Source organism: Trichechus manatus, unplaced genomic scaffold (genome assembly GCF_000243295.1).
Source record: "Trichechus manatus latirostris isolate Lorelei unplaced genomic scaffold, TriManLat1.0 scaffold00073, whole genome shotgun sequence".
NCBI classification, from domain to species: Eukaryota; Metazoa; Chordata; class Mammalia; order Sirenia; family Trichechidae; genus Trichechus; species Trichechus manatus.
The window spans coordinates 12,989,372-13,010,351 of record NW_004444009.1 but is presented as its reverse complement, the minus strand read 5'-3'; the positions used below and the strand labels follow the sequence as shown (position 1 = coordinate 13,010,351).

Genomic DNA, 20,980 nt, shown 5'->3' with positions numbered 1-20,980 from the left:
AAAAAAAAAAAAAAAACAGAGGTAATAAGATTGGATATCAGGGGTGTGGCGGTGGTTCAGTGGTAGAATTCTCACCTTCCATGCGGGAGACCTTCATTCATTTCCCAGCGAATGCACCTCAAGTGCAGCCACCACCTGTCTGTCAGTGGGAGTTTGCATGTTGCTATGATAGTGAATGGGGCCCTGGTGGCTCAGTTGTTAAGCATTTGGCTGCTAACCAAAAGGTCCACAGTTCGAATCCACCAGCCGCTCCTTGGAAACCCTATGGGGCAGGCAGTTCTACTCTGCCCTATAGACTCGCTATGAGTCGGAATTGACGGCATTGGGTTTTTATGATAGTGAACAGGTTTCAACAGAGCGTCCAGACTAACAAGAAAGGCTTGGTGTTCTACTTCCAAAAAATCAGCCAATAAAAACCCAAAGGATCATAATGATCTGATCCTGTTGTTCATGGGCTCCCCACGAGTTAGGGACTGACTCGATGGCAACTAACAACAAGAACAGAGCATTTTATCTAGTATTTTCACATGTATTAGGGATTCTTAACCAGGAATCTGTGGATGAGCTTCAGAAGTCCTTAAACCCTTAAAATTATATGCAGAATTTTATATGTATATGCATATGGAAATCTTTTTAGATAGTTACATGGTTTCATCAGATTTTTAAAGGTGTGTATGACATAACGAGAGCCCTGATGGCGCAGTGGTTAAGAGCTTGGCTGCTAACCAAAAAGGTCAGCAGTCCAAATCCACCAGCCGCTCCTTGAAAGCCCTATGGCACAGTTCCACTCTGTCCCGTAGGGTTGCTATGAGTCATAATGGGATTTGGTTTTGCTTTTATGACATAATGAAGGTCACATTTGTTTATTTGAGCTTTAAAAAGTCTTCTGTGGTAGACAGAGGAGAATCATCCCTATATGATAGAGGAAGAAACTGAAGCTCAGATGGATTAAGTGACTTGTGGAGGTTGCATAGTTCAAATTCAGATCTTGTGGTTCCTAATCCAGTGCTCTTTCCATCACATCCCTAGAGTATTAGATCATCAAGGAGCTGTAGAGCATTCTGGTTAACAGGATGGATTCTGGTGACAAACTGCCTGTATTTACTAGCTCCAGTATTTACTTGCTGTGTAATATTGAGCAAGCCCCTTAATTTTGTGAAGCCTCAGTTTTCCTGTCTGTAAAATGGGTATAATACAATCTACCTGATAAAATTGTGAAAATGAATTGAGATAACATAGTACCTCATATATCAGTGCTCAATCCATGCTAGCTATCATAATATTCCAGAGGTGCCTATTTTTTCCTAGTGGAACATTGGGTTAATTCCACAGATATTTATTAAATACTTAATATAGTAACAAGATTGTGCCAGAGCCTTTGGGTGACACTCAAGAATTAAAGGTATAATTTTTGTCTTCAAAAAACATGCCACTGTTGGTGGGAATGTAAAATGGTACAACCACGTTGGAAATCAATTTGGTGCTTCCTTAAAAAGCTAGAAATAGAAGTAGCATACAATCCAGCAGTCCTGCTCCTTGGAATATATCCTAGAGAAATAAGAACTGTCACATGAATAGATATATGCACACCCATGTTCATTGCAGCACTGTTCACGATAGCAAAAAGATGGAAACAACCTAGGTGCCCATCAATGGACGAATGGATAAACAAATTATAGTATATTCACACAATGGAATACTATGCAATGATAAACAACGATGAAGCCATGAAACATAACATGGAGGAATCTGGAAGGTATTATGATGAGTGAATTTAGTCAGTCACAAAAGGACAAATATTGTATAAAACCACTATTATAACAACTCAAGAAAAGGTTTAAACACAGAAGAAAACATTCTTTGATGGTTACAAGGGTGGGGAAGGAGAGAAAGGGTTATTCACTAACTAGATAGTAGACAAGAATTATCTTAGGTGAAGGGAAGGACAGCACACACTACAGGGGAAGACAACACAACTGGACTAAACCAAAGCTAAGAAGTATCCTGAATACAACCAAACACTTCGAGGGACAGAGTAGCAGGGGTGGAGGTCTGGGGACCATGCTTTCAGGGGACATGTAGGTCAATTGGCATAACAAAGTTTATTAAGAAAATGTCCTGTATCCTACTTTGGTGAGTGGTGTCTGGGGTCTTAAAAGCTCGCGAGCGGCCATCTAAGATTCATTAATTGGTCCCAACCCATCTGGAGTAAAGGAAAATGAAGAACACCAAAGTCGCAAGGAAAGCATTAGCCCAAGAGTCAGAAAGGGCCACATAAACCAGAGACTGCATCAACCTCAGACCAGAAGAACTAGATGGTGCCCGGCTACCACCAGTGACCGCCCTGACGGAGAACACAGCAGAGAGTCGCTGATGGAGCAGGAGAAAATTGGGCTGCAGAACTCAAATTCTAGTGAAAAGACCAGACTTAATGGTCTGACTGAGACTGGAGGAACCCCAGAGAGCATGGCCCCCAGACTCTCTGTCACCCCAGCACTAAAACCATTCCCGAGGCCACCTCTTCAGTCAAAGATTAGACTGGATTATGGGACATAAAATGATGCTTGTGAAGAGTGTGCTTCTTAGCTCAAGTAGATACATGAGACTAAATGGGCAGCTCCTGTCTGGAGGTGAGATGAGAAGGCAGAGAGGGTCAGGAGCTGGATGAATGGACACCGGAAATCGGGTGGAAAGAAAGAATGTGCCGTCACAGCGTAGGGAGAGCAATTACGGTAACATAACAACGTCTGTATAAATTTTTGTTATGAGAGACTAACTTAAACTGTAAACTTTCACTTAAAGTACAATAAAATAAAATTTTTTAAAAAATGCCAACTGTTTGGAGAGAGAATTTATACACAGAATTAGCAAATAATTCCTAGCATGATATAATAAAAGTGAGATGGTAATGGGTTGATGGATATACAAATGCTGAGGGAATCACTATGGCTAGATTGCTATAGGTCCCTGGGTGGTGCAAATGGTTAACAGGCTCAGCTGGTAACCAAAAAGTTGGCAGTTTGGGTCCACCCAGAGGCACCTCAGAAGAAAGGCCTGGTGATCTACTTCTGAAAAATCAGGCATTGAAAACCCAATGGAGAGTCGCCATGAGTCAGAGTCAACTTAATGGCACCAGGTATAACTGGTAGATTACTGTGGGTTGGGGTTCAGCTGGGCCTTACAGCTATTATGTACAGCCAGGAGGACGAGAGGTGGAGGATTTTCTTTAGAATATTGAGCTTAACAATATTCTTTCATTGCAGCTGTCCACAGACAAAGACTTTAGAAGGCATCGGAACCTCGTGGCCTACCTAAGTCTGTATTATGATTGAGAGGTGGTGACTACATTCACAGGCATCCTTCTGACTACAGAATTTTCAGGATTGAGGACAGAGCCACTCTTCTCTCTCTGTATCACTGTGGCCCTCTGGTCTGCCAGCATGGGGCCCAGGGAGGGAAAGGGACTTATGATTGCTGTGTAAGAGCATTAAAACTAGTTTAGAGTGTTCTATCTTCATGTGCTCATTTGTGGTGCATACATAAGTAGATGGATTCTGGGGTTCATGTTGGGTGTTCAGTGGGGTGACTTCATTTGAGTGAAGTACTGGTAGGTCCTACCCTCTAGGTCTGATTTTCAGGCACCAACTTTATAATTCTACCTCTAGCCCTGGCAAAAGGAGGCTGTTGGCCTATACCTATCAAGAGTTTCACACTGCTGGTGGGAATGCAAAACAGTACAAATCACTTTGGAAAATGATTTGGGGCTTCCTTAAAAAGCTAGAAATAGAAATAGCATATGATCCAGCAATCCCACTCCTAGGAATATATCCTAGAGAAATAAGAGCCAAATCAATGAATAGATTTACACACCCATGTTCGTTGCAGCAGTGTTCACAATAGCAAAAAGATGGAAACAACCTAGGTGTCTATTAACAGACGAATGAATAAATTATGGTGTATTCGCACAATGGAATAGTACACAACAATAAAGAACAATAATGAATCCTTGAAACATCTCACAACACGGATGAATCTGGAAGGCATTATGCTGAGTGAAATTAGTCACAAAAGGACAAATATGAGACGCTATTACAAGAACTCAAGAAAATGTTTAAACACAGAAAATAGCATTCTTTGATGATTATCAGGGTGGGGAGGGGGAGGGGGAGGGGAATTCACTAACTAGACGGTAGACAAGGATCAACTTTGGTGAAGGGAAGGACAACATACAATACAGAGGAAGTCAGAACAACTGAACCAAAGCAAAAGCTAAGAAGTTTCCTGGACACATCCAAACACTTCGAGGGACAGAATAGCTGGGGCCAGGGACTGGGGACCATAGTTTTGGGGGACATCTAGGTCAATTGGCATAACAAAGTTTATTAAAATGTTCTGCATCCCACTTTGGTAAGTGGCATCTGGGGTCTTAAAAGCTTGCAAGCTGCCATCTAAGATGCATCAATTGGTCCCATCCCATTTGGAGCAAAGGAGAATGAAGAACACCAAAGACACAAGGAAAGTATTAGCCTAAGAGACTAAAGGACCACACAAAGCAAGACTCCACGAGCCTGAGACCAGAAGAACTAGATGATCCCCGGCTACCACCAATGCCTGCCCTGACAGGGAACACAACAGAGAGTCCCAGACAGAGCAGGAGAAAAGTGTAGAGCAGAACTCAGATTCACATAAAAAGACCAGACTTAATGGTCTGACAGGGACTGGAGGAACCCTCAAAACTATGGCCCCCAGAAGCTCTGTTAACCCAGAACTGAAACCACTCCTGAAGCCCACTCTTCGGGCAGAGATTAGATAGGACTATAAAACAAAAAATAATACACATAAGGAGTGTGCTTGTTGGTTCAGTCAGATACATGAGACCAAATGGGTGGCTCCTGTCTGGAGGCAGGATGAGAAGACAGGATGGGACAGGAACTGGTTGAATGGACACAGGGAACCCCAGGTGGAAACAAAGAATGTGCTGTGTCACACTGTGGGGATTGCACGTAATGTCACAAAACAATATGTATATAAATTTTTTAATGAGAAATTAACTTGAGCTGTAAACTTTCACCTAAAGCACAATTAAAAAAAAAAAGTTTCAGTGGGATTTGGCCTTACTTAGGCTTGAATTTGGGCTTGCTAGATACAGAGGATACCTAAAGGCAGGATAAAACATTCAAGTTTCTGAGTCCTCCAGCAAGGAGTGGGAAAGTCCTGGTTTAGTTGCCTTTTCAAGATTGATTTAAAACTCACAGAACCAAAAATTTCCCACCCCTTTCCATTACATCATCTATTTAGTTTATCAGTCAACATGTATTTACTGCATTTCTCCTGTGTCAAGCAGAGTATTAACCGGAAATACAGCAGAAATCCAAACAAACTCATTTACTGGCTCCCTGGAGGCCTGCAGTCTGAGGATCCCCCACCCCCAAGAGTGGCTAGTGGCTTGGGCCTGCCTCCCCAATCCGAATGACCCCCTGAAGCCTCACAAGTGAGTCTGGATGTGTGAAGATCAGAACTCACAGCAGCCACAAAGTCATTGTTCAGATACTCTGGCCTGGGAGATAGGCCCCTTCCGACACTAACTGAAGTCAGTGTAGTTCCTTTAGGATGGGCACTGTCTGTGGTCTACTTGATCTTTTAATGGGAAGGTCCTTTAGTGCTCACTAAGGCTTCTTAGTAATTACCAAAAAGGCAGCAAGTCTGCATGTGTCTGGATACCAAAGTGAGAAGCTGCCAGCAGCTGCAGAAAAGCTCTACACTTTTCCATTCCTGGAAATTTACAGACATGTGTGGCTCTAGCCTACTGTTATCTCTAAGCGCCACCCCATGGTGTTTGCTGGGAAAAGGAACAATAAGAGGTGAATTCTCCTGGGCTTATGATGCTGTGGGACCTAATTCCCTAAAGGTCAAGGCCTTCTGAAATAATTAAGTGGCAAAGGGTGAAAAAGTTTCTATTGGGAAATCAAACTGGAATATTAAGATAATGATAAAGATACCTCAAGTCAAAAACTTTTACCCAATATATCCAGTCCAGCTGCCATCGAGTCAACTCATGGCAACCTAGTGTGTGTCAGAGTAGAAATGTGCTCCATAAGGCTTTCAGTGGCTGATTTTTCAGAAGCACATTGCCAGGCCTTTCTTCCAAGGCACCTCTGGGTAAACTCAAACTTCCAGCCTTTCCGTTAGCAGCCAAGCACATTAGCCATTTGCAACACTCAGGAACTACCCAATATATAGGTGTCTTTTAATCTGAAGATTTCTATTATTTTGTCAGGAAGTGTTTATGATTTGAGGTAAGTTAGGATTAATTTAGCACTTTTCCTACATGCCTCCTACATTTTTCTCCTTTGGATCCATAGTGGGGGGGGTGCGGGGGGGGTGTGCGTATGCACGCATGCACATGCAGGTTTTTTCATAGGGAATGTGGTAATATAGCATTGGTTATTTTTTGTGACTCAGGATCTTGGGCTCCTTCTTTGGAAGATATTGACGTGGTGATAGAGCATCTTTCACACTGATGTTTAGCACATCCACTCGAGCCCTTTCCCAGGGAAGGGAACTCTATTTTCCAAAATAGTAATCTGATTTGATAAAAAATAAAATAAAATTTTAATATATCTTCAGTTAACCTTCAGGGTCCTTTAAAATGCTAAACGTATACACGGCACTTACCAAAGAGCACAAATGAATACGAAGAATAAAGCATGCTGTGCCATATTTATTTTACATCTGGATTCGGTTCAAGGTATTTGCAGTTTTTTTAGGTTTTACTGGAGTAAAATTTTATAATAATAGTATTTTAGTAGGGCAGAGATTCTCAAGTGACAGATTGATATAATACATAGACTACATGAAATATTGGAGGACGTAGTTTGATATGCAGCAGAAGAGACTCTGTGACAAAGTAGGATTTTACCGCACTTTTCCCTTAAGGCCAATTGCAATAGATGCAGCTCTGGTGAAAGACCAGCCCTTGTGCACACTGGCAGTGGAAGGTCCTATCTCCAGCACACTGGTAGAACTTGGTGTTATCGTCAGGATCACTATAGATGCCATCTGCTTTGCCAGTGCAGAAACCTCCATCTCCTCCACTGCCTCCATCACTACCACCTTCACCACCACCTCTCCCATCACCGCCGCCTCCACCTCCACTACTGCCACCTCCACCAATGTTGGCACAGAAGCCTTCACTTCTTGGTGTCACAGGTTGGTTATACCAGGTCTTGGTGGCTGGTAGGGTACACTCTAAAGGAATAAAAAGAGCATTTCAGAGCCTTCAACATAAACTGATTTTTGTATGTAGAAGCAGCAGGCTATAGACGTTCCCCTACATCAGTTCTGCTCTCAGAGCACTTGAGCCCTGAGAGGATTCCAAGCTGTAGTTGGTAAGAATGCTGTAAGGAGACAAAAGTCCAAAGCAGCAGGTGGGGAGGACCAGGACCACTGAAGTCCTAGTAGCATGACAGCCCTGGGATTCTATTCCAGTTCCACCCTAGGTGAAATGGACTCAAACCTGCAGTGACAGAGCAAAGGACTTTACATTTATATATTTATTATCTGTTTATTGTATATATTTGGGTTTTTGTCATCTTGCTATGCTTTGTTTCTTATACTTGATTTTTACTTGTTTCCCTTGGATATTATTCTTTTACATCTTTTTTTCTCCCTCTGGTGATTCAGAAGCTTTATATTTCATTTTACTCCACTAGCTCTCAACCACTACAGTTTGCTGCCTCTGCCTAGCTGTTAATGTGAACAAGATAAGTTTATAATCATCTCTTGCAGATTTTGACAGTTCTAACAATCAATGATTCTAAGAATTTACTTAGAGTAGAGACATTGAGAACCTCTTATATCCTCCACAGCTCCACTTCCATTTTTAGACCTGCCCTCAGGGATGCTTAACCCAAGGAATATAAAAGAGCACCAACCAAAATACCAAACCCACTGCCATCGAGTCACTTCCAACTCATAAAACGACCCTATAGGACAGAGTAGAACTTGCCCCACAGGGTTTCCAAGACTGTAATCATTATGGAAGCAGATTGTGACATCTTTTTTCCACGGAGCAGCTGGTGGGTTCAAACAGCCGACATTTTGATTCGCAGCCAAGCACTTTAACCACTGCACCACCAGGGATCCCTATATAAGACCACAGGAAGAGCAAAGGTTTCTTCCTTCATACTGCTGAGTCACTGACCAAGTGAGTTTCTGTCCCTACCCTTATTCATGACCTCCCTCCAACCCTTCCCACCAGCAGCCAAACCACAAAAATCTATGCATCTAAGGGGGATACCCTAGGTTTTTCTGAGTTAGAATATGAGACACTGTAGTGAGAGTAGAGTGGTCTAGCTTAGAGATAAATGTCATTGCATATACCTGACTGGCTCTCAGGATATCAAATTCTTCTTCCCTATCAGATGTCCAGTCTAAATTTTCCTGAGCAGCAAGGCCCACCTCTAGGATATCCAAAAGCCAGTTTCCATCAAGTTGATTCTGACTCATGGCAACCCCATGTGTGTCAGAGTAGAACTGTGCTCCATAGGGCTTTCAATGCTGATTGTTCAGAAGTAGATTACCAGGCCTTTCTTCCAAGGTGCTTTTTGGCAGACTTGAACCTCCAACCCCTTCGGTTAGCAACCTTGCATGTTAACAGTTTGCACCACCCACGGACTCCTCTAGGGTATCAAGTATATTCAAGTCCTTGCCCATGATAGCTACTGGACTTCGCACTGGCCCCTTGACTGAAAATCAGATTCTAAAAAGGTATTTTCTTTAATCTGCCCCGTTTCATAGGTGTGAGGGCCTGGAAGTTCTGTGGCTGCCTCCATGCACTCTGGTCCCTCTGTATTTGCCATTCTTTGCAGATTCACCTGCATCTTATTTAGAACAACGCATATAACTCAGCAGTGATGTACGTGAAGACAGGCCCAGGAGTGACTTTAGCTTGCTTATGTGTAGGTGTTTGCTCTCATTGCAAAAGGAGCCTGAGAAGTCATCCAGATCAATGGGCCAAACCATGGCCCCACCAAAATTGTTCTCCTTGAGAAAGTCAACCTGTGGACAAAAAGAGTGCTTGGCAACCACAATCAGATGGAATTCACACAACAAGCAGACAGTGGAGCGTGGGTTGACAATGGTATTAGGGAGGCCGCTGCAGGTGGGGCTGGGACCCCATCAATTTTTCTTTTATGAAAGTGTATGTACCTTTTGGACTTAAGACATATAATTGACCGACTCATCTCAATTCTTCTTTCCTCGTCCCATTTGATAAACTCTTGGGTATCAATAATAAATAAAGCTAGTATTTATTTAATGTTGGTATTTCTGGCTGAATTGTGTTTTTGTACTTATTACAAGGTAGGTACAATTATTGTTATTATTTTACAGATTTGTGGGAACTCACTCAGTCTCAGACCCCAGGGATTTGGAACCAGGTATATCTGACTCCAGAACTAAACTCTTAACAATTGCACCATATAGCTCTTTTTCTTGTCCTCACCTACCACCTTTCTTCTCACTAGTATTATGTAAAGATGAACTGAGTAGGGTAGTGGAAAGAACTAGACTCTGAGCCAAATAACATGTTTAGTTTCTGCCCTCTGCCATTTTCCAGCCTTGTGACCTTAGACTAGTCACAGCATCTATGATTCTCAGCTTACCTATCTGTGAAATGGAGAAGCTGTTTCCTACTTTGTGTAGAATTGAATATGATATGGTTAAAGTATTTAGGTAGAAATGCAAAGACTTTTTTTTTGTCATTAAAGATGATGATCTTAGGCTAGCCTTATAACCATTCACATGAATCAGTAGAAATTTATACTGGACAAAAATTTGTAATAAATTTTAATCATATTAGATTATTCTAATATATATGAGTGTATTATAGTATACATTTAACATCTATTATTAAATTTTAAATTATATTGTTTTCCCTGTTTTGAAGAAAAAGGATTCCTTCTATGCATATTTAAAACTTTGAAACCACTGATGTTAGTGAAATGAGCTCCTGATGAACTTAGGACTCAAAGACAGAATTGTAATTTTTTTTTTAAACAATGTTCATACCTTATACTCAAAGCCCTTGACATTGTCATAGCCAATCCATTCAGTGCCTTTGTAAGCATATGGAACTTTTTGATCTTCAGTCCAGGCACTTGTGGCTCCACTTAAGAATGTGCAGATCTATGGAGGGAATAAAGAAGGCGGTGTTGAGCACATCATAGATCTATATCATGTATTAGAGGAGAAAGGGCTTAAACAGGAAAAATACGAAGAAATAGGAGGGGGTGAAAAAGGGGACATTATCCAATCTACATTAATCACCCATTTTTCTAGAACGTGATCTTATTTCATACCATGAAGGCCCAATTTTTCTATAGAAATTAGGCTGTAAACAAGTGAAGTCTTAATTCCCTACAAAGAGGTTCTTTAAGAAATGGTAAGCATGATCATCTACTACCTGTCTGTTCAATTTGTCATGCTGTAGTGGCTTACATGTTGCTGTGATGTTGGAAGGTATGCCACTGGTATTTCAAATATCAGCAGGGTCACCCATGGTGGGCAGGTTTCAGCAGAGCTCCCAGACTAAGACAGACTAGGAATAAAGGCATGATGATCTACTTCTGAAAATTAGCCAATGAAAACCCTATGGGTCAGAACAGAATATGTCTGATATAGTTCTGGAAGATGAGCCACCTGGGTTGGAATGCACTCAAAATACACAGTGGCTGAAACAATGGACTTGAACATACATTACCAGTGATTGTGAAGATGGTGCAAGACTGGGCAACGTTTCATTCTGTTGTACGTGGGGTCATCGTGAGTTGGTGCCTATTTGACAGCAACTAACAACAGCAAGCACGACCATACGTGCTTGTCATATATTCTTCCCTCTTGAGTTTTTGGCAAAGCTTTCACAGAAAATCCACTAAGGCACCAGCTTCTCTACAAGATGACCCAGATAAGGGCTCCATTCTTACCTTAATCAGGATAGTAAATCACTGCTCATCCTCAGGTGGGCTTCCTCCAGACCCTGGGTATTCTATGTCCAGGTCAATGCCATCAAACCCATGTTAACGAAGGAAGTCGATGACAGAACAGATGAAGATCTTGGAGGTTGGCAACCATGGAGACCATGTTGGTGAATCTAGGTAGAGAGCTCATCTATAACAATATCAGCAGACTCCAGGAATCCTCCCTACACCATCTCCGATACCAGTTTTTATTATACATTTCATAATAGCTTCTGCTGGATTTTTACCATTAACATAAAGGAATTCAAAACTGTTAGTTAGTCAATAGATGTGTTTTTATAATTAAAAAAATCTTTTTCTTCAGTATACCTTGTATGGAGCCCTGGTGGCACAGTAGTTAATAGCTCAGCTGCTAACCATAAAGGTTGACAGTTCGAATCCACCAGCCGCTCCTTGGAAAGCCTATGGGATAATTCTACGCTGTCTTATAGGGTCACTAAGAGTTGGAATCAACTCGAGGACAACGGGTTTGGTTAGAGTTTTGGTATACCTTGTTTACAAAAAATATTTTCCTCGTAAATTGGGCCTAACTAAATTTTAAAAAAATCCATAGAATAGTATTTTTCTATTTATTTATAACATAAAAGATATGTGTATTTTTTCTCTATTAGTGGGATCACTCAGGGGCAGTGGTTTTGGTACTATATTTCCTTGTTTCTAAGATGTTCATCTTTTATATTTACTATTTCTGAAACGAAAATGTGATTTACAATCCATATATGCATTTAATGAATCACTTTTGACAACCAAAAACATACTATTACATTTATGCTGAGTCATATATTCAAAGGTGCCTTAAATCTAGAAAATTTAATTTCTCTTCCACAGTCAACTTAAGTTTTAATTCTTATAACCCTATGAAGGATACATTTTTATCCTCATTTTTAGATAAGGCTCAGGACTGCAATGTTAGGATTTCAAAGGCACACAACAACCACACTCTTTCTCTATCACTGTTTCTTCTCCACCTGAAGACATCAGAGTCTCCTTCACAGGTGCTAGCCTACTTTCCCCTGGGAAAATCCATTTTCACCTCCTTCTCTGGATCGTTTCCCACTCCAGCCTGAGGGATTCTCTTTTGCCTCCACCCTCATCCCTTGACATGGTAGGCTCTTACTTCTGAATGCCAAAGCTCCAGCTGCCAATGGCCAGCAGGTTGACCAGATCTCCATTACTGCAGAAAGATACAAAGAGAAGCATTTAAGAGAGATTTCTGTGAGCTTGTGGGATGCAAACATTGGGAAACCAACTCCTCCTCATCCCTGACTCTCTAGTGAATGGACAGCTGCCAAGTACAATCTCTAAAGTCCCCATAGCAAATGTTCCTCCCCATCTGTCCACGTTAGTGTTTACATCACACTTTATCACATGTGTCAGCAATGTGCACATCCTTTTCAGGAAGAAACTATCTACAAACGACTTTACCTCTCAGAAACTTATGATATTTGAGAATGAACTGGAGGGCGTCTATTATTTCTCTCCCCACCCCCACCCCACCCCCATTTCCCATTCACTGTTGACCCAATTCCTACTGACCATTCTTTAAGGGCTCGGAACTGGGGATACAGGACATCAATATCGTTCCCTTCATAGGGAGCAATCTTGTTGTCTTCATGGTGGCGAAGGCATATACCAAGTGTGTGCACAGACATGGGTCCACATCCTTGGGGAAGAACTTGGCTGGTTCTGGTCAATACTGAGACCAGTTGGTAAAGTAGCACACTAGCTTATAGTGAGCCTGAGGGGAGAAAGCAGTGGTCATTGTGGCCTGAGGCTACACTGTCTTTCTGTCTCACTGGCTGATTAATTCTTCGAGAGGAAGGGTTCCCTAAGAGTTAGCGTGGCATATACCTGCTACACGCTGCTACACTCCTTTCCCATGTCTATGGAAGAGACCTAAGCATCTTTCATGACCTAGAAAGCTATAAAAATTTATCACAATCAACATAAAAAATAAAACCAATTTGCCATCACAGAAGCAGATGGTCAGGATAATTAATTATGCTCCTTGGATCCTATGCATAGCTCCATCACAGACTGTTTGAGTTAATTATCCATAAAATAGCTACCTTTGGTAGATGGCATACAATGTGACTGATGCTTTATTTAGAGCGTTTACGTGCATTATTTTGCTTAAATTTTAATTCTCATAACCCTATGAGGGAAACATTTTTATCCTCATTTTTAGATGAGGCTCAGAAAAATTGGATTTTCTCAGGATTGTAAGATTAGGATTAATACCGATTCATTCATCTATCTAGTCTCCAAATACTTATTATGCATCTACTATTTCTAGGAAGTCTTACTCCAAAGTTCATTCTCTTTCTACTGTCTTCTACTGGACTCTCCTATCTCGGCCTCTGTCATGTATCATATCCATAGCCCAATGCTCAAGAATTAGAAAGAATGTGACAGACTTTGAGAGAACAAAAAGAGAAAACAAAAAGAAATGTAGGTAATAGAAAGGGCACCAGACCTGGCATTAGGACATAGGTTTAAGTCCTGATGCTGAATAACAAAGGACAAGACACTTGCCCTCTATGTACCTTAGTTTTCTCATCTATAAAGTGAGGAGTTTGGCAGTAAATGTGTCTTCTCAGCTCTGACGTTCTGGGATCCAACAGAACAGGCTGGGGGCTTGGGGTTCTAGTCTTGACTTCATCAAGCAGGGAGAAGGAAAAGCAGAGTTGGGAGAAATGAGAGAAAGAAGAGTTAACTATTAGGAAGACTAGAGTGTGGACAGGAGATTGTGTGGCTCCTTACCTGGTTGCACCTGTAGCAGAACAGCCAAGCCTGAAACAACAAATGCAAACACAGGAGGTCCTCAGACTGGCTTTCCAGTTAGGGCCCAAGAGACACACAAGGTTTCAAGGGCATACAGGCTTTTGTACTTAAGCTTCTCAGAGATTCAGGGTCCCAACTCAGCATTCCCAGATTGGAGCTCAAGTCCCTCTGCTCAGAGCCTGAGGCATGGAAGGAGTTTCATGTAGAAGCCTTATTGAAACAGGTCTCTGTTCTCCTTCCCCATTCCCAAGGACACCCCCACAACCCGTGGGAAAGAAGGGCAAAAAGGATGGAAGACTCATAGGCCCAGAGTAGCATCCTTCCCATCATGCCCCCACACTGGCAGCCTTATTCAGGCTCTTGGCACAGCCCTTTATAAGGAGGAGACCTCTTTTATCACTATGGGAGCAGCACAGCTGCTACTTCAGGAGCACAGGTCCCCAAGGCTATACACTCCCATCTCTACCCATCCCAGATTCACAAGAGGGAGCACGCAGGCGGCAGGAGTTTCAGATGTCAGAGTCTGTTTCATCTCACCTTGATACCCCCAGGGCCATAGATTTGCCACTGCCAGAAGTTGTTCCCCACAAGACTGGGGCTAAGCAAGGCAGATAAGCGAGGGCACAGGTGCAAGGGCAGCTGCCAGCCTTGGCCTGAAAGTGGGTCCTGGGGCTGGGCAAAAATTTCCTCAGTGCATTGAGCCTCTTCCCCGCCTTCTCAGGAAGTAGCTGATTCATATTCCCTGAGCGTCGTGCTAATCTTTTAATCCCTGGTACCTGACACAGACCAGGCATTTGATAGAAGTTGTTTGAATAAATGGGTGGCTCATCTTCAACAGTTCTGGTGTCGGGCAATCTTGTGGCTGAATAGCTATCAACCACAAAGCTCTTCCTAACTCTATTAGTTACCTATTGCTGTATACAAATTACTCTAAAACTTAGTCACTTAAAACAGTAAGAAATATTTATTATCTCATGTGGTTTCTGTAGGTCAGGAATTCAGGAGCGATTTAGCTGGGTGATTCTGGCTTGATCCTTTCATGAGGTTGCAGTCAAGCATTGGCCGGGGCTGCAATCACTGAAGACTTAACTGGCTCTAGAGGATCAGCTGCTAAAATGGCTCACTCACATGGCTGGCAAGTTGGTGCTGGCTGTTGGCAGGAGGCCTCAGTACCTCATTTGTGGATCTTTCTATAGGACTGCTGGAGTGGCAGCTGACTTCTACCAAGTAAGTGATCCAAAAAAATCATGGTGGAAGCCACACTCCATCATTCCCGCAATATCCTATTGATTACACTGGTCAGTCTTATTCGATGTATGAGGGGACTACACAAGGGCATGAATACCAGGAGGCAAGAATCATCAGGGGCCATTTTGGAAGCTGGTTACCACACTGCCACAGCAGTTGTTGAATGCCCATTATGTTAAGGTACAGTGCTAAATACTGAGGATTCAAAAATTGATAGACACCATCACTGTCCTACAGGAACTCAGACTCTAGTGGGAGAGATAAAGATATTGTGGGGTTCCATGGGAGCCCAGGGAAGGGGCACCTGGCCCAACCTGGGTGGCTTACTAATAGCTTCCCAAGTCTCTGACCCATCCAACTAGAGTTCTTTAGAAGAGTTTTCATATTTTATCCACCTATCCACTGCTCTCCAGGGATATATGCCTGGCAGATGGAGATGCTTAATAAATTCTGGGTTTTATTATTATCCTTTCTCAAGACTTGTTACCTGCCTCAGACCTGCCTTGTTGGACTCACTTCCTCAGTTTGCTAACCTGACTCCATCCAGCTGCTTTACTGTCCCCTTTGCACATACCAAAAACTCAAGATGACAGCTCTTACTTATAGAGCCTCTATCAACCAAGCTACTCCCCAAGCAATGGGCCAATCTGCATCTTTTAGATTAAATGATGTTCACCCCCTCTTTCACTCTTCTTTGATAGGTAAAAAGATACATTGGCATACAGAAGGACAGTAACCTAGCCCAAGCTCTTTCTGGAAAATTAGTAGAGTCTTACCAACTACATAAAAATTAATCCTCAAGATCCCCAAAATTCTCATGTCTTACTACTTGTCTAAAACCTAAGGTAGGCTTTATTCCTTCAAGAGAAAAAAAATTTTTTTTCCATTTTATAGTAACTTGAAAATTGTCCTGGAAATCTTTCTGATCCCCTGAAGGAGAAACACCAAGCTTACCATTCACCTTCTCCTTCCACCATTGCCTGAGGAATCCTAATAGCCTGACCTGCATGAGCACTAAGTCACGCATACCCATTAACATGATGAAAAAAGGAAAACAGCACATCATTTAAGGGATTCCAGTAGCTTGAAGAAGAGAAAAATACATTTGTATAAACATAAAAGTATTTCTTAACTTTCTATTATTTGCCATTAATAAGTAAATGCTTTAGACAATATTTTGACATCTCATAGGACAAGTCTTTATTTTCTTTTTTAACATTTTCCTGACTATTGTCATTAACATACTTTTCCTGGTGAACTTCACAATCAACTTGTCAATTTAAAACACACACACACACACATCTTTAAAATGCTAAATTGTAATGCATTTGGAAACTAATATGTGAGAATTGACATATTTATAATATTGAGTTTTTTCCATTTAGGGACATGATTTATTTCTGATGGATTGCAAGATCCACAAAGAAAAGCAATTTGTTTATCATTGTTATGAATTGAATTATGTCCCCCAAAAAATGTGTATCAATTTGGCTAGGCCATGATTCCCAGTATTGTGTGACTGTCCACCATTTTGTCACGTGATATGATTTTTCTATGTGTTGTAAATCCTACCTCTATGATGTTAATGATGCAGTCGTGTTAATGAGTCAGGACTCAATCTACAAGACTAGGTTGTACTTGAGTCAATCTCTTTTGAGATATAAAGGAGAGAATCGAGCAGAGAGACATGGGGACCTCACACAACCAAGAAAGAAGTGCCAGGAGCATAGTGTGTCCTTTAGATCTGAGATTCCTACACTGAGAAGTTCCTAGACCAGAGAAAAATTAATGACAAGGACCTTCTCCCAGAACCAACAGAGAGAGAAAGCCTTCTCCTAGAGCTGGCCTTCTGAATTAGGACTTCGCGCCTCCCAAACTGTGAGAGAATAAATTTCTCTTTGTTAAAGCCATCCACTTGTGGTATGTCTGTTATAGCAGCACTAGATAACTAAGACAATCATATTCTCCAATGATTCTCAGAGCCTAGCAGAATGCCTGGGGAAGTAATAAATGCTCAATAAATATTTGTTGATTCTTTGTCTTTACCAGGTTTAGGTAAAATGTAAGTGAATTGGGAAGGTTTTCCCATGCTCAGGAAATATTTAATTGTTTCTTAAATGTTTGATAGAGCTATCTGGCTCTGGTGGCTTTTAGCGGGACTATTTTTAATAACACTTTTACTATCTTCCATGATTATACCTATTGGTCTGTTTATGTTTTCTATCTCTTCTTATGTCAATTTTATTAGTTCATATTTTTCTAAAATCTATTTCATCTGAATCTTTTAGTTTATTTGCATAAAATTTTTGTTGTATCTGCATATAACTTGAAACACCTTTGTATCAGTGATACTCTCTGAAGGGAACACTATGCATCAATTTCACATTCAGGTAAGGCTGGAGTGAGATTTCCACTAGAAGAGTAGAGGGGAAACCAAGCATATCCAGGAGACATGAGTACTGCCAGGCCCAAAATACAAATGGTGAACCACTGTGACAGAGAGCCTGGGCTTGGAATCAGATAAAGTTCTGTTAGAATACCTGATCTGTCACATCTTATTAAAGATGTGACCTTAGCCAAGTTATTTAATTTCTCCAAGCTTCCGTTTCCTCATGGGTAGAATTTGGATAATAGCACCTTTTCTATAAGGTTGTTAATGAGAATAAAATGTGTTAACATATGTAAAATGATGTACATCTACTTACGTATAGAAAAAACGAAGAGCCAGGTGGCTATTACCGTTAAGATGTATGATTTCTGAATTTACTGAGACAATAGGAAGAGTTTTTTCTTTTTTTAATTCATCTTGGAGACTCAGAATTAATATCTTCGATCATCCAAAGGCTCTGGAAACCATTTTTCAAGATTGAGCAAATAGTGTGAACTTTCAGTATAGCAGGAGAAATGGGTTTCCAATGATCTTGGAAACGAAGTCAGTGAAATTCAATGTACTGGGATAAAAGAACTTACAGGATGTTCATTGCAGTTGCTAAGTGTGTAGATATTTTTCTATTGTTAGTCAGTTCTCTAGATTGAGGTTGGGGAGTGTGCAAAGACCATAGGAAGGCATTTCCAAAACAATATTAAGGAAGTTAAAGTGTTGGTAACTACAGTCAAGATTAGATTGAGAATGGGTCAGATATTTGATCTCTACAAATGGACAAGAGCTAGCTGTGACCCAGAAAGACCTCCTCCAAAGGTAGAGAACATGATCAATAAGCTTTCAATAATGGGTCACTAGGAGCACAAGAGCTCATGGAGAAGTTTGGAAGGAAGAATGGATTAAACAGAATAAGATGAGTTCAGTTTTTGAGATGATGAGTAAAAGAAGAAGAATGTTATTCTTTGCTTGTGTGCACTGTAAATAGGTAACCAATTTATTTGTTCAAAATGTGTTTTCTAGTTATGTGTGTATTCTCTTTTTGGGTACAAGTCTATGAATAAAATGTTTCATGTCTGCTTAATTCTTTCCATAAAGTGCCAAGCACTGAAATAACTTTCTAAACTATAATAATAAGAAAGAGAATAATGTGAATGATTGACAAAGCTATGTCATGTTTCATGTATCTATTGAATTGAAGCAAATTCCAGGAGGCTTCGTCCTCTCCCTAGCCCCATCCTTTCTGTTCAAGGCCAGTTACAGCACTTGCACCTTCCATCAAACATGAAGCCCTCTGCTCACCTTTTGGCCACAGTGTTACCATTAGCACACTCAAAAAACCTGGATGGATCATTGGGGTCCCCGTAGATGCCATCAGCTTTGCCTTCACAGAATGTACTGGCGGGGATGGCGGGGGGGCGTGGGAGGCTCTGGAGTGATGCAGCCCACATACAAAACAACAGGAACACCATTGGCAACAGTTCCCGAAAACTTTGAGGAAACCTCTAGACATATGAGATTAGAAAAATCCTCCCTACTTACTAATTCAAAACCAAGCCAAATTTGAGGTTGTTGTTGTCTTGTGTCATAGAGTCATTCTGACTCACAAGTGGTTTACGCTTGGCTGGTAACCAAAAGTTTGGCTGTTCAAACCCACCCAGAGGTGCTGCAGAAGAAAAAGCATGGCAGTCTGCTTCCATAAAGATTACAGTCAAGAAAACCCTTGGAGTAGTTCTACCCTGTAACACATGGGATCATCATGGAATTTGAGGTAGGAGGAACTTATTCAACAAAGATTAGAACAGAGTTGCAGATTACCATAGGATCATTTGTTCAAAGTGAAGAGAATGCTAGTTTCACTTCTTTCACTAGCCAGATTAGAAAAATATAGTCTTTATTTAGTATTTGGAGTCCCAGGGCTCAGCTGCTAACCAAAAGGTTGGAGGTTCAAGTCTACCCAGAGGTCCCTTGGAAGAAAGGTCTGGTGATCTACTTTTAAAAAAATCAGCCAGTTCTACTCTGTTACACATAGGGTTGTTGTGAGTCAGAATTGACTCAACAGCAACTGGGTTCTTTGGTGTTTAATTATTTTGCTGAGTTAGACAACAATGGCTGTTTCTTGACTGGTAAAGGAATTGTTCTCAAGTTCACCATAGTAGGTCAGTAATTTTGTATGTAACATAGTGATAGGTGGAAAAATATGTATTTTCTAGGATTTTCTGAAATAATTTGCCTCAACAGCCCATCTCAAGTTCTCAAATGAGAAATTACTGAATATTAGAAGTCATAAGTTGTGTTTATGTACAGGATGCTCACTCTCACATTACATCATCATTTAAACACTTACGTTTCCTGTCTGAGTGAAACACTTCATGAGCCCTGGCCTGCTCTGGATAGGATAACCATCCATCTCAGCTTGCCTTGGACTGTCCAGGGTTATGCTATTCGCTCAAAAGTGTCCCAGTTTGGGAAGTAAATTATATGATCACCCTAACTATAAAATTTAAGTCTTTCTATGCTAGAAATGAATTAAAAGCCACAGAGCAGAAAGCATGCTTTGTGCTTCTGCTTTCTTGGGATTGAACACTAAAGTGTAGTTTTTTTTGGTTCAAGTCATGCAGGTGTTTTCCTAATTACCTGGTGTTTCAGCCCCAGAAGAGATGTTAGTTTGGAGATGAGAGGATATGAACCCTCACTGCAGAAGTTGCCCAGAAAGTCATCCAAGTCGAAAGGCCAAACCATGGCACCATGAAACTCATTAGCCTTCAGAAACGTCACCTGTGATGTGAAAGTATAATCTATCAATCCAGCCCTAAGTCTTTTAAAACATTATGAAATTATTGAAAGCATGATGCAATATGATTGAAATAAATTCTAAAAAGGAAACAAAAACATAATCATACCACTATAGAATAACTCTTCATTTTTGCATATTAATCATACAGTTTTGTGTACCTAAGATCATTGTTTACATGGTTACTATACAGTGTACAAACCATCTATATTCTGGTTTTTGTCTTTGTTTTCACTTACCATCAGAAATAAACATTTCTCATGTCTCTCCTTAATCTTTCTAAATATAATTTTTCATACTTATGGATTATAATTTAATATACCTTTTCCTCCTTGTTTTCATATTTTGAAATCATAAGCAAGACTCTGAGAAACACGTGTACATATGTGTTTTGATCATACTGTTTTTCCAATAAATACTCAGGAGTTGGAATTGGAAGCTGAAGGGTATGTATATTTATATCATTCCTGTTATATATAGCCATATTGCTTTCTAAAAGGGAAAGCCAATCAACGCCTATCCAGGGGCTCTTGAAATGACAAGTGTTCTTGGAAACTGGCAGTCTGTGTGGTGTGGTGGAAAAAGCATAAACTTTGGAATTATACTGACCTATCAGCCAAATCCCAGTATATCCGTTACTGACTGTATATCCTTGGGAAGTAAATTAACATCTCAGCATCAATTTCCTTGTTAGAAATTAGGAATTATAATACATATTTAATAACAATAGCAACT

General features: G+C 40.8%; 1 protein-coding gene and 1 pseudogene across 1 annotated transcript in view; one reads left to right on the top strand and one right to left on the bottom strand.

The window, feature by feature from the left end:
• Positions 1-3,376, top strand: part of CIMAP3 (ciliary microtubule associated protein 3) — a 9,386-nt gene extending 6,010 nt beyond the window's left edge. Inside the window, exon 6 of the mRNA XM_004380412.2 lies at positions 3,264-3,376. Coding sequence (XP_004380469.1) covers positions 3,264-3,332 — 69 coding nt within the window. The 3' untranslated portion in view covers positions 3,333-3,376. The remainder of the gene's footprint in view (positions 1-3,263) is intronic.
• Positions 3,377-6,931: 3,555 nt separating this feature from the next.
• On the bottom strand, positions 6,932-14,150 carry LOC101343523 (acidic mammalian chitinase-like; annotated as a pseudogene).
• Positions 14,151-20,980: the final 6,830 nt, after the last annotated feature.